This window comes from Myodes glareolus, chromosome 8 (assembly GCF_982192425.1).
Source record: "Myodes glareolus chromosome 8, mMyoGla1.1, whole genome shotgun sequence".
NCBI lineage: Eukaryota > Metazoa > Chordata > Mammalia > Rodentia > Cricetidae > Myodes > Myodes glareolus.
Window position 1 is genome coordinate 92,158,422 of NC_142033.1, and position 14,000 is coordinate 92,172,421.

At 37.1% G+C, this 14,000-nt stretch overlaps 1 protein-coding gene across 2 annotated transcripts in view; it reads left to right on the forward strand.

Annotated features, from left to right (window-relative positions):
- Nucleotides 1-14,000, forward strand: part of Xpo1 (exportin 1) — a 40,431-nt gene that overhangs the window by 14,190 nt on the left and 12,241 nt on the right. The window contains exons 3-11 of one of the 2 annotated variants that reach the window (XM_048435540.3): nucleotides 527-628; nucleotides 3,985-4,057; nucleotides 8,153-8,214; nucleotides 8,773-8,817; nucleotides 10,057-10,238; nucleotides 10,440-10,488; nucleotides 10,564-10,683; nucleotides 12,964-13,092; nucleotides 13,756-13,914. In XM_048435540.3, the coding sequence (XP_048291497.1) occupies nucleotides 527-628; nucleotides 3,985-4,057; nucleotides 8,153-8,214; nucleotides 8,773-8,817; nucleotides 10,057-10,238; nucleotides 10,440-10,488; nucleotides 10,564-10,683; nucleotides 12,964-13,092; nucleotides 13,756-13,914 (921 nt within the window). Of the gene's footprint in view, nucleotides 1-526; nucleotides 629-1,514; nucleotides 1,576-3,984; nucleotides 4,058-8,152; nucleotides 8,215-8,772; nucleotides 8,818-10,056; nucleotides 10,239-10,439; nucleotides 10,489-10,563; nucleotides 10,684-12,963; nucleotides 13,093-13,755; nucleotides 13,915-14,000 lie in introns of those variants that run through there. The other variant, XM_048435541.3, reaches the window with a different exon arrangement.

The following is a 14,000-nucleotide window of genomic DNA, read 5'->3' on the forward strand; positions in this document are numbered from 1 at the left end:
ACCCTCCTCTCCCCCTTTCCTTATAAGGTGTCTGTAGCTTTGGCTGTTTCTGAACTCAGAAGCCGTGTATCTCAGTATTCTTAGAGTTAAACTTGCAGACATGCCACATGATTTTTTTTTTAAAGTGTATATGTGTCTATGTGAATTTGAAGGTCAGAAGACAACCTGCAGGAGCTGATTCTCTGTACCATATGGGTTCTGGGGATGAAATAGGTGCCATCAGGCTTGGTAGTAATGCCTTCACTTAACGAGTGCTCCCCAAGGCATAAGCTCACTAATGGACTGGTTTGAGCTTCTGGGTAACTAGAGAACTAGGGAATCTTACCTTATCCTGCCCTCCTAAGTACTTGGGATAACACCCTGTACCCCAAAGCCTGATGAGCTTCTGCTTCTGGATAGTTGATCTCAACTGTTTCCAGAAGGCAGAAGTATCAGTGTGCTGTTAGGTGTGTGCCTTTCTCTGTACTTGACATTTAATGAGTTCTAAAGAGCACAGCAGCTTAATTCTTTTTGTATAATGTTTTAGCAAAGAATGGCTCAAGAAGTACTGACACATTTAAAGGAACATCCTGATGCTTGGACGCGCGTCGACACAATATTGGAGTTTTCGCAGAACATGAACACGAAAGTAAGCAAGTGGTGGTTTTAAAATCCGTTATTCTTTTCTTCCAGTCGTAAACTTTGAGGAAGGTATCTCATTTTTAGTATTAGCATTTGTTACCAAATCATTTTATATTGCTAACTAATTTCAAAATTATTCTAGACCTTAGAATTAATTCTTGCAAATAGTCCTAAGAATTATGAATGAAGTTTTTGTAATTGGGACTAGTGTGCAAGGTGTTTTTTTTTTTTTTTTTCCTTTTGGGGGTGGGAGTTTTTTAGAGCATGTGTATAGATCTTAGTAGCATAAGTTTTAAAAGTTATTCAGAGATGAGACTTGACAAATTATTTTGGGCAAGTAATCAATATAATACAGGTTAGGCACCATCAACACCCAGTAAGTGTGGACAGCTTAAAACCCTACTCCATGGTACCAGTGTTTTCAGTGAGACAGCACTCAGTTCTTATTTGCAATTGAAAATGTTATAACTCAGGGCTTTTTTTCCTTGCTTTTTTTTTTTTTTGAGTTTGAACAGAAGGGTTGATCAAAATGTGTTTTGACTGTTTAATGCTTGATGATTCACGCTTCTCTTTAAACGCCTTAAAGTAATAAAATACCATGGCATTCTGTTTAATACACAAAAGGCTTCTACTTGATATACATTGTGTTAAAACAGAAAATAGCCGTGTGCACATCTGTTTATGAAATCAGAGTGTGTTAGTTAACAGTTTAAAAATATTAATTAGTTTTGACATCTTGGTAAATTTTAAGGCAAAAATACAGCCCAGAACTTCCTCAAAGTGCTAACCTTAAGTAACATAACAGTGTTTGCCTGTTTGCTTGCCTGGTAAATTTTGCTTTTTATACTGACAGACATTACTAATGTTTAAGTTGATTTATCAACAGTATTTTTAAAAACTCAAATTTGTCTTGTGAAAAATGAGATGATTAGAGGAACAGAAAGAAAGCAACAGGTAAAGAATTCTTCAATTTACATAAATTACAAATGATTTGGTGCTAAATTTATGCACTATGACATTTGGCTTTTATGCAATCATTTTTTTTTCTTTAAAGATGTTAACACTACCTGATATTAATCATAATGTTCCATTATGTTGATTGCTTGTAATAGGAAGAAAAGGGGTGTCTTCCTGTGCAACTACACAGCTAGGCTTTGACGGCAGGCCTCCACAAGGTCTACCCTTTTGATTCCCTTTAACTGAATTCTGTTCATCGATTGTTTTTGTTTTATGGGTGGTGGGAGGGGAAGGGGGACTCAATGCATAAAATAAGTATTTCTAAGGGCTCAGAAATTTCTGCCATAGGGATCATTTCATGCGTTTGTTTTTTCATGTAGTCTTTGCTGTTATCTGTCCCTCATCTTCATAGCTCAGCAGTGGATAACTCAAGTTCTGAGATTTAAAGTAGAAGTAGGTGTTTAATTTTTTGTTAGTTTCTTTTTTTTTTAAAGACTGGCTGTCACTTCACATTTATGAAGAGAATTATTTTTCCAAAGGAACAAGAATTCTCTTTCCAAGTTTCATACCCAGAGTTGTTTTTGATGAGGAGAGGTTAGAGCTTAGACTTTAGGGTGGACACGCCGTGTGTGTTCCTTTGACCATGTGTGTGGGATGCTTTTATTGGGCTCCCTTCCTCAACCTCTTTGTTAGGGAGTTTTAAAATATGAATTGTGTGTTCAGCAAGCTGATCCTACTTTTGTAATTGTAGAAATGACTGGAGCTAGTAAATCAATACCACATAACGAGAATGTTAGTAAAGGGTGAGTAAATTAATAAATATGATAGTATTGGAAGGGGGTATTTTAAATTGAGAAATAAAAAATTAGGTCAAGTATATCCTAAGACTTTTTTTTTTAAGTCTGACTATGTTGTTTAGTTCCTTGGTGCTTTGTGGGTCTTTTTAATTGATTATTAGCAAGAGGACATTCTGTAGCACAATGGTGTTCTGCCTTTTTTTTTTCCCCTTTGGGTTCTATAAGGAAATAGTTTTTATGCTAACTTAGAGAAACTTTTGTCTTTTGTGTGCGTATGAGCACCTGCTCTCTGCAACTAATGACCAGGATAGTGAGCTTCACTACTGCTGATTGGGTAATACTGTAGTGACATTTAAGTTCTTAATATCAGAATTTGTTTTGGCCTTGTATCTTATTTTAGAAGACTTTAAGGAATGTTCTGCAAATGTAGTTTGGGTAGAGATTACAGAGAAATTATTTTTGTAAGGTATAAAATATTAAAATGAGAGAAAACAGCAAAAACATTTGAACACAATGTAGTTTGGGACAGTCTCTATTGTTGCTTTGACTAAAATGAGCATTTATATGATCCCTTTGGTTGAAATACTAATGCTCCTATTATTGTATAAATGACTAACAATTTTAAAGATGAACTCTTATTCTCAGCCAAAACTTGCAATCTGAGGCTATGTCTGTGTGAATGAGTTTACCTTTCAGGTATTACAGCCAGTTCTTAGAATCCCTAATTCTTGAGGTGAAGCAAAATGCATTTTGGTTCCTTTTCTTCCTCCTGCCTATTTACACTAATTGGCAATAATAATAATGACCAATAATAACTTAGGTAATAAATCTTAGAGTATTATAAATTCTCAAATGTTGACTATTGTCCATAATCAGCAGAAGGGATAAAATGGATTCAAAGTGGTCTCTGTTATGTAACTTTTTCACAGATGTAGTTAAAGCTTCCATGTTTATAAAGGGATACCTGAAAGGTAGACACAGATTGCAACATGCATTTGTATTTTATTTTGACTGTGCACAAAAGTTTATCTTTAAATTAGTAGAAATAGAAACTGCATAAGGGTGGGGCTAGAATTGAAAATGAACCTGTGGGTTTGTCTTGCTGCTCCTTAAGTAACACACCAGAGACGCTTACACTTGCGTAGAAAGTTATCTGTGGCAACACTTCATGTATGGCTGCAAGCTTGTAGCTCCTAGAGGAGAATAGGAAGCTTGACAGCATTCAAGTTACTAAATTTAGGAGCCTGGTTGTGTTAATAATGTATGCAAGCCTGTGAGCAGTCTTATGCTGAGAATTCATATCTGGCTGTTATTTTTCCTTCTACAGATAAGCCCATTTGGCTGCTAAAGGGCTTTTTATTTGGTTCTTCCTGGTGTGAGCATGTATAAACAGCAGGACGTTACATAGAGTAGTAAACAGTAAAATGAGGAAAATGCATGAAATTTCAGCTTATGGGTGAATAGATCCTTGTTTAATATGTGTAATTAAACTTGATAGCATAATGTTTTTGAAATATTAGCTATAAATGTGTGTCTGTCCTTTTGTGAGCCCTGAAAGGTCCTAGTCCTATGACAAGATACTCACATAATTCTGTTCTCCAATTTTCAGTATTATGGACTACAAATTCTGGAAAATGTGATAAAAACAAGGTGGAAGATTCTTCCAAGGAACCAGTGTGAAGGTAGGAAAACAATTCCATTTTTGGTCATGATACTCTTTTACAGTTGAGTTTATCAATGTTGCATGGAGGATTTTTGTGTAGGGAAAGAGAAGTTGGCTATCTTTTAGAGGAAAGAGGCAACTATCACTTTGAGCAAACCTTGATTAGAAAATAAAAGATTATGCACACGGTTGGGTAGGGTGATAATCCCCTTAGTTCTGGCACTCAGGAGGTGTAGAGGCAGGTGGAACTTGGTAAATTTGAGGATCAACCCGGTCTATAGAGTGAGTTCTAGGAGAGCCAGGGCTATGTAGAGAGACCTTGTGAAGACAGAAAGAAGGGCAGGAAAGAATGAATGGACATAAATAAATAACATAAATAAATAACCAGGCTGAGAATGAAAAACTGGAGTAGAGTGTTTGCCTAATATTTGGAAGTGGGAGTCACTGGGCCATCCTCAGTTTCACGTGCACGCCAAATTAATATATACCACTTGAGCTACTTTGGGGCATGGCTATAGATAAATAAAATTTGAATGTTTTAAGATCATGAGACAAGTAACCAAAAATATTGTTCATGTTTACCAGCTTGAATGGATTAAGAGTGGAAAGCATCAAATCAGGGCTTTTTACCTTGCTATTTCTGAGGTTGCTTTTTACGTTTTGGTGCTGGAGGTATTAGTGATTCTGAAACTTCCTAAGTTAATGAGCACAGATCCTCTGTAAAAGTAGTAAGTGTTCTTAACTCTTGAGTCATCTTTCTAGCCCTGTTCTGTTTTATTTAGATGGTGTCCTCTGTAGTTCAGATTGTTTTGTAGGTAAGGATGGTGTTGAATTTTTGGTTCTCTTGCCTCCATCTGAGGACTGGGAATACAGGCTTGAGCTGCCATAGCTTTGTGAGTACTGATCAAATTCGGTACTTTAAACATAGTAGACAAGCACTCTACCAACTGAGCTAGTCTTTGCCTTAAAATTTGATTGAGAATGACCAAGAACTCACTATGTGTAGCCAGGTGTTAGGAGTAAATCATCATACTTGACTGAAGTTTAAGTTTTAAAAGAAATATTTCTTAATATTTTAAAATAGTAATTAAGTTTACTGTTTGACACTTTTTCAAAGTTTATATACACAATTTTATTTTCGGGCAGGGGTGTATTTTTAACATGTGAGGAACTTAAGAAATTAATGGTAAAATTATCAGAAACTTACAGAACAATGAGTATAATGTGAATAAGCCAAGAATGGTTGTTCATATGTTTAATCTCAGCAGTGGGGAGGCAGAGCAGGTAGATCTCAACTAGAAGCCAGCCAGGGCTACAGAGTAAGACCTTGTATGATTTTTGAAAAAGTAATATAGGACTGGGGCACTAGTTCAACAATTTTGAGCTCTTGCCAAGGACTTGTTTGGTTTCTAGTATGTATAGAAACCAGTGGGTGGGTGACTCAGACTCCAGTTCAGGGGATCCAGTGCCCTCTTCTGGCCTCTGAAGGTACTTTGGACACATGTATACATTTAGGCAAACACATATGCTCTCATAGGGCAGAAAAGAGCTTTGTTGTCTGATGTGGTGCTAAGAACCAAACTTGGGTCCACTTTTAACTGCTACTCCATCTCTCCACCCTCTAAAAACCCATCTTAATAATGGCATTACAATATATGGGACAAAAATGTAAAATGTGTTAAAAATTTTCTGCATTGCTATGATGTTCATTTAGCCTGGGGCCAAAAGAATAACATCTGTATGTTTTGTGGTTTTATGTATTAATGATTATTAAGTTAGTGATTTGTTAGTAATGACTGAATTACTTTTCAGGTTAATAGGGTTCTCTCAATTTATTTCTTTATATTAAGAGCTGTTTTGAAAAACTAGCCCAAGGAGACCAAGAAGTTCTTATGCTCTTTCCTCCCTCTACCCTCAGCAACCATCTCCTTCCTTAAAAGTCCCTTTTTCATATTGACACCATTGTTTGTGACTCACTGAGTTAATCTTGGGCTAGCCAATGGATGTGGGTGGAGCTGTCAGTGGAGCCTCACGGGCTCAACCCCTGAAGTTCAAGACAATGACTCCTCCCAGAGCAACAGTCAATGGCCATTACCTCTTTGTTTAGTTGGTTTTGTATGCGTGAAAATGAAGGTTAAGACAACAACAAAAGACCCAATAAAAGACCTATTTGTGTTCAGTGCTTTTTGATTATTAAATTAGAGTTTTAGCTGGGTTTCTAGCACACCTTACTCCAGCTGCTCCAGTACAGCCAGGGCTGCACACCTGAGACCTGTCTCAGGACAAAAAGGAAAAAATAAACATCTTATTTTTAAATTAAAAGTTTTGTTTTTGATTCACCAATCCCACCACCATTATCTCCCCCTTCCCAAGGTAGACAGGGCTAAATTTAGGGGCTTTATCATGCCCAGCTTCAATCCAGTCAATCCCATAGCACATGGCCATTCTTTTTCTTCCTTTCCTTTTTCCTTTTCTTTTCCTTTCCTTTCTTTTTTTGGAGTCAGTAGCTTTGGAGCCTGTTCTGGAACTTGTTCTGTAGACCAGGCTGGCCTCAAACTCACAGAGATTCTCCTGCCTCTGCATGAGTGCACCACCACTTACAAATAGTGGAGGCTAGCTTGAACTTAAAACCCTGTCTCAGAGACTAGAGGCAGAGAGTGAAAGGAAGCAAGAGTGACTTATCCCAGAACTTGGGAAACCAGTGCGGAAAGATCATCAAATTCAGGACCAGCTCAGTATACAATGTTTATAAGACTAGTTAGAGACCCTCGAAGATAACTTTGGAGGTAGAAGCAGAAGGATGATGAGTTTTAGGCCAGTCTAGACTGCAAGAAACACTGTCATCCACTTATTAGGCAGAAGTCAAAGTGATTATTTTAAAACCCTCCTCCCTAAAAAAAAGAATAAATGCTAAAAACAGTAAGTAATCATCTGGAGAAAATGTACCTACAGTTTTAAATGATATATATTTTATTCACAAGATATATATCCTGGATTGGAGATAACTTAGCAATTGTAAAACTTGCTGTACTTGGAGAGGTTCTAAGTTCAGTTCCCAGCAACCATATTACCTGCAACTCTGGTCATCTGATCACACTGGGCATTTGCACGCAGGAGATAGACAATCATGGACACACATGAATAACAATGTAAAGATCAAAAATGTGTAATTTAGGCATGCTTTTACTCCTGTATACTTCCAGGACTTTGGGGGCAGGATCAAAAGTTCAAGTATGTATAGTTCAGTGTTTATATAAGATTGATATGCTGTTAGATGGGTATAGTAGTGCATGCGTATAATCTTACCACAAAGGAATAAACAGGATTTAGGAGGATGATACCTTATTGTTAGTGGGACTGCTGGGTTCTGATTTTTCCCTTTTTTTGTTTTGATCTCTTCCCCTCCCCCCCACCCCCCCAGACAGGGTTTTCCTGTGTGTCTTTGGGTGTTTTGGAACTTGCTTCGTAGGCGAGGTTGGTTTCAAACTCAGATTCGCGTGCCTCTGGCACTGAATGCAGGGATTAAAGGTGTATACCACCACCACTCTGCTTAATCCTGATTTTTTTCAAAGCTTAAAAAGCTTAGAAAGCATTGCTATTAACTTGTTTTAAAGTGTTTACCATCAAGTCCATGGAGCTTGGTATGTTAGGCAAGTATGCTACAACTAAACTACACCACAGTCCTAATTGACACTCTCTGAAATTGCCAGCACCTAGGATTTGGAGCCTAAAACTGATTACTCTGCCGTCTCCTGGGTCCTGAATGTTTGTTAGCATGGTGTAAAAGTATGGTTTTCTTTTCTTAATTGAGTCACATTCTGGCCAGGTGGTGGAGGCTAACTAACACCTTTAATTCTAGCAATCAGGAGGCAGTCAGGCAAATCTGAGTTCCAGGACAGCCGGATCTTCACAAGGATACTTTGTCTTAATTTAAAAAATTAAAAAAAAAAAAACAAAAACAGGAAAAATAATGTCACCATCTAGTTCAGGGTGTTGTGACAGTTTCTTTGCCTCAGGCTCTGAAGTGATGGGATTATTTATAGACATAAGTCACTGTGCCTATCTTATAAAGGAGTAATTTTTTAATACATTTTATATATAATTTTTTAAATAGGAATAAAAAAGTATGTTGTTGGCCTCATTATCAAGACATCTTCTGACCCAGCCTGTGTAGAGGTAAGAAAATTATTGAAAATTATTAATTTTTAAACTTTATTTTCTTTGTTTGCACATTTTCTTTGACACACTGAGAGTGCCCAAGTAGCACAATGTGAGTGTGGTGATCAGAGAATACTAGGGAGGGAGTCAGTGCTCCCTTTTTCCTTCCACCCTGTGGTCTGGAGACTCAACTCAGTTGTTTACAATGTAAGCCATCTCAGAAGCCTCAGAGATCAATGGATTTTTAATTACATTTATTAAGTGTGCAGTCAATAAACACCTGGGTACTATTTGAAGTTAGAGGGCAACTTTTGGGAGTTGGTTTTCTTATATCATATTGGCACAGAGAATTGGAACTCTGGTTGTCAGGCTTGGTAGCAGTTGGCTTTTCACGCTGAGCCACCTCCATCGTCCCCAAAGAATGTGTTCAAGAAAGAAACACTTAAATGTTAGTCTATTCTTAATAGTCATAAAAACATACTTATTTATAGTAGACCTATAATTATCTCTTTTCCTTATGTTTGTGCTGTATATTCTAGACACTTGTTTAACCTGACCTCTTTTCTTCTTTCCTAGAAAGAAAAGGTGTACATTGGGAAGTTAAATATGATTCTTGTTCAGGTAAGCTTTATAATAACCATCTTCCTCAGGAAAAATTAAATGATTGTTAACACTTTATCATTTCAAACTTCCCCTATCCCTAGATATCTTTATAAAAATATTTGTATTTTTAACTATGTGTAGGTGTATGTGTATGTGTGTGTCTTCAGTGGGTATGTGCATGCGAATGAAGGGTCCCACAGTGGCCAGTGGCATTTGAAATGCCTGGACCTGGAATTACAGGTGGTTGTGATTGCCATGGGCTCTGGGAACTGAGCCTCCCCTGAGACAAGGTTTCCTTTTAACAGTTTTAGCTGTCCTGGAACTTGACTTCTAGACCAGGCTGACCTCAAACGCGGAGATCTGCCTGCCTCTGCTTTCCAAGTACTGGGATTAAAGGCGTGTGCCACCACACCCAACCTGAGCTCAGTTCTTTAGTTAACATCTGATAATGAGCCTGTGGTGGTAAGAATCAACAATTATTTTGACTTCAGTTATATGGCTTTAGTGTAAACTGGCTCTATTTGCTTGATGCTGTGTTTTCCCCTTCCATGTGGCTGGTCCAGTTCCAGTTTATATATCCTTACCTGGAATTAGGTCTCCTAGTTAGATACAGTATCGACCTGATTTCTTTACTGACCCCCAACAGGTCATTCATGTGTAGAATGTTTGGAATATTCTTGGCTATGACAGTATTCAGACTTCAGAATTTTAATGTATTTCATTAGGAATTTAGTAGAAAATTCATTCCCTACTTGTGCTGTCCAATTCAGACCTGTAAAATGTCCACACCCTACTGTAATTCCAGAACAAGGGCTCAGTGGTATCAATTTAATTTGTAGCCCCAATTCAACTTCACTGCATTAGCGAATTTTAGATAAGGACTAGATTATATTCAATAGAAAATTTCTTTTGTTTTAGAGTAGCAGGGATTGATTCCAGGGGCCCATATACTAGATGAACATTCTCGTTAGCCCCTAATCTGTCTACTTAACGTTACCGTTTATCATATAATTAGATTTCAGATGTTCTACTAGGGAAATATTAATATTCATACATACTAGAGCCATATTTAACCATCAGGGTCACTGAGTGGGTCTGTGAGTATTGGAGCACCATTTTTTGTATTTATGTGTGGTATTGAGAATGACATATTTCCGCCTTAATAAAAACGGTAAAGTGAGTAATATTTACTCTGGCTTTGAAATTGTTTTGTCTTTGTCAAATGAAGTGAAATGGACATTTCATCTTTAATTTTAGATACTTAAGCAAGAGTGGCCTAAGCACTGGCCAACTTTTATCAGTGACATTGTTGGAGCGAGTCGGACCAGTGAAAGCCTGTGTCAGAACAACATGGTGATTCTTAAACTCCTGAGTGAAGAAGTGTTTGATTTCTCTAGTGGACAGATAACCCAAGTGAAAGCAAAGCATTTAAAAGACAGGCAAGTAATTATGTTTTAAATTATCTGGTGCTATATGGAGCTCTATGTATAAAAGTGTTTGAGTGTGGTTATCAAGTTCTAAATTACTTGGGAGTGTGTGCACAGGAGATGTCAAGTGTCCTCCCTGCCGCTCTCCAGCAGCTCTGTTTGAAACCAGGATTTGTTTTTCCTCTTTTCTAAATCTTTTTTTTTCCTCCTTAGCATGTGCAATGAGTTCTCACAAATATTTCAACTCTGTCAGTTTGTGATGGTAAGTGGTTTCAGTTTTCTTCTTTCTGAACTAGAGTGAGAGTAAAGTATATTGATGATGTGCTTGTCTTTGCAGGAAAATTCCCAAAATGCTCCCCTTGTACATGCAACCTTAGAAACACTGCTAAGATTTCTGAACTGGATTCCACTGGGATACATCTTTGAGACCAAGTTAATCAGCACATTAATTTACAAGGTAAAGCCAGTACACTTCAGTTTTGTCTCTGGATAGGCACAAAGAGTTTTTGTTCGCTGACACTGCTGTCAAGATTTTTTTTTTTTTGTAATTGTTTGAAATGATTCTTTAAGTCATGTTTTTTTGTTTTTAAATTTAGACATAGTGGTATAGTACATCTCTTTGTTAGTTTTGTGTAAATGTATTTGGGGATGGATATGTGTGGAGGTCAAAGGACAATTTGTTGGAGAGTTGATGCCCTCTGCCATAAGGGTTTAGGAGATTGAGCATCAGGTGCTTCTTTACTTGCTGAACCATCTCAGCAGCCCCAGGTACAAGGATTTCAAGGTTGAGGGGTGATCTAAATTACTACCTAGGAGTGTGTCTAAGAAACCACAGCTAGCTAGGTCATTTTGATTCAAGAATCAGGTATGAATGCAGTAGTTTAAGATTTGTGTGAAAGCTTTTTTTCGGGGGTTCCGAGACAGGGTTTCTCTGTGTGACAGCTGGAGCTTAAAGTTTGGCCTTGAATTCATATAGGTCCTCCTGTGTCTGGAGTGCTGAGATTAAAGGAGTTGCCACATTGGGCTGCAAATTGAAAGCCTTAATACCAGCACACAATCCATTTGGACCCTCTTAACCCAGGACTGTAGGACTTGGGAAGTTATAGTTCATTGGGGAAAAGCTTGGCTCCTTGGTGTTGTCAAAAACCAACAATAATGCTATGTTGGGTTTATCTCTAGTGGTATATTACTTTTACTTGAGTTACAGTGAAGAGATCAAATGATTCCAATTTGTGTGCAATTGGCTGCCCCCAGATTAGATGTAATGGCATAATGGCAAGTGCTTCAATACTGAGACCATGAAAATCTATTTTGCCTGAAAAATTAGAATGCCATGCACTTCCTATTGTTACTCATTCATAGATAATTACTGTTATGTGTAGGTGACATTTTTCTGTCCCAACTCCCTGCTCCTGAATAACTGACTCAGAGACTTAATTTAAAGTATAAATAATCTGCCGATAGCTCAGGTTTGTACTAATTAACTTATATTTTAAATTAACTTGTATTTCTTATCTATGCTTTGCCATGTGGCTCAAGACTTGTTACCTCATTTTCTACATGGTTCTGCTTACTTGGTGGCTGGCTGGGGTCTCTTGACTTTGCCATTCTCCTGTTCAACTACTGGCTTGTCAGCTTTTTTATTAAACCAATCTCGCGACATGTATTCTCGTAATGTACAGAAGGATTATCCAGAGTAGTTGCCGGTGCATTGTGTGTTGTATTGTCTTGAATGTTACAGAGGTGTTTATTGAACCTTAGTAAAGATAAATTGCTAATACATGAACATTGTAGGTCAGCTATTAATATTTTCCAAATCAACCACCAAGGATATACAGAATATATAACTAAATTTCTTCATAATATATTAATCTCAGTTCTGTTAATTATATCCTAAAGACCTTATTTCAGGGTTGTGAAGAATGGTAAAGCTATCATGGCTTAAGTTTGCCTTAAATTCAATATAGCTGATGTGTAAAGTGGCATTGACTATTTTTCAGCCATTGTTTATTCTCGTCAGAGTCTGGTTTTGATGTTACTGGTTTATTATTAAGACAGGGTCTCAAGCCAATCAAACAAATAGTAATGATTTCAGGAAAGTTACCAAATAAGTTTTTTTTTATTATTATTGTTACTTCAGATGTCATGGAAATGTAGCTCACTGTTTGCTTTGCATGTGCAAGCCTGAGGTTTAACCCCCAGCATCCCTTCTTACACACCTGTGTTGCAAGCAGAGAGGTCAGAAGTTTGAGGTTTTTCTCAGCTTTATAGCGGCTTTTGTCTCCTAAGATCCCATTTCAAAAGACCCAAGCATATGTGCTTTGAGTATATGGTGTTTCTTCAAAATGTATATGGAAAAATAAAAATCTGTTATTCACTGTTTTTAAACTGTAAACTTGTTTATACTTGTAAGTCTCCTTTATTTGTAAATTTTATTTGCTTTTGTGTATGGGGGCTGTGTTTACTGCATCCATGTGTGCGTACCACGTGTGTGTATCACATGAGTGTCTGGTGCTCTTGGATGTCAGAAGGCAGACTTCAGAGGGTTTGAATCCCCTTGGAGTAGCTACTTGTGAGCTGCCATTGGGTGTTGTTGGGAATAGGAAGAACCAGGGTCCTCTACAAGAACACCAAAAACTTTTAACCACAACCAACTCTCTAGCCCCCATACTCCTTTGTCATTTTTAAAATAAAATGTTTCTTGAGATTAATTTTGTTTTCTCTTTTAATAAAATAGTTCCTGAATGTCCCAATGTTTCGAAATGTGTCGTTGAAGTGCCTCACAGAGATTGCTGGTGTGAGTGTAAGCCAATATGAGGAACAGTTTGAAACTCTGTTTACACTTACAATGATGCAGCTAAAGCAGGTGATTGATATACCACTGCCTTGAAAATGGGATTATTTTAATGCACTAGAAATGGTTACATTCAGTAACCAATGATCAGTAGTATTGCCAAATAAGCAATAAAAATGGTATTAGTTATAGTGTGCTTATATGTATATTATATACAATCTTAGGTATTAGTTATAGTGTGCTTATATGTATATTATATAAAATCTTAGGTAGAAGTGGTTTTTTTTTTTAAATTTTCTTTCTGGTAATATTAAGGTTTTATGGGTTCCATGATAATACAGTTCTAGAAATTTGAAGATTGGATGATGTGAAGACTTGATCACACAGTGGGGTAATTGGGAACCTCCTAAAACGAACCTCTCCCTCCTCTGTCTAATTTAACATTGCCAACCTCTTTTTTAGACTGAGGTCTGTTGGTACAGGTGTGAAGGAATTGTTTGAAGACAAAGTTTGATTGTCTAGGCAGATAAACATGCTATATTATTACTGTTTGCCATTTGAGTGCACCATTATATTTTTCCATGTCTTGAATAATCTGATAGCAAAATTCAAAGAATATAGGAGGCAGTTAATAGCTGTTCTTTGTATGTTGGTGTTAGCAACTGGGTGTCATGTTAGAGTTCAGACTGTTTTGTTGGTTTTGTAACGTTGATTGATATGGTTTTCAACTTCCAGATGCTTCCTTTAAATACTAATATTCGACTTGCGTATTCAAATGGAAAAGATGATGAACAGAACTTTATTCAGAATCTCAGTTTATTTCTCTGCACCTTTCTAAAGGAACATGGTCAACTTTTAGAGAAAAGACTGAATCTCAGGGAAGCACTCATGGAGGTAGGTTTGGTTCCTGACATTTTTCTCTGAAAAGGAAAAAAGAAGAGTTCTTAAATATGTGCTGTTCTGTATGTGGACATTAAGAC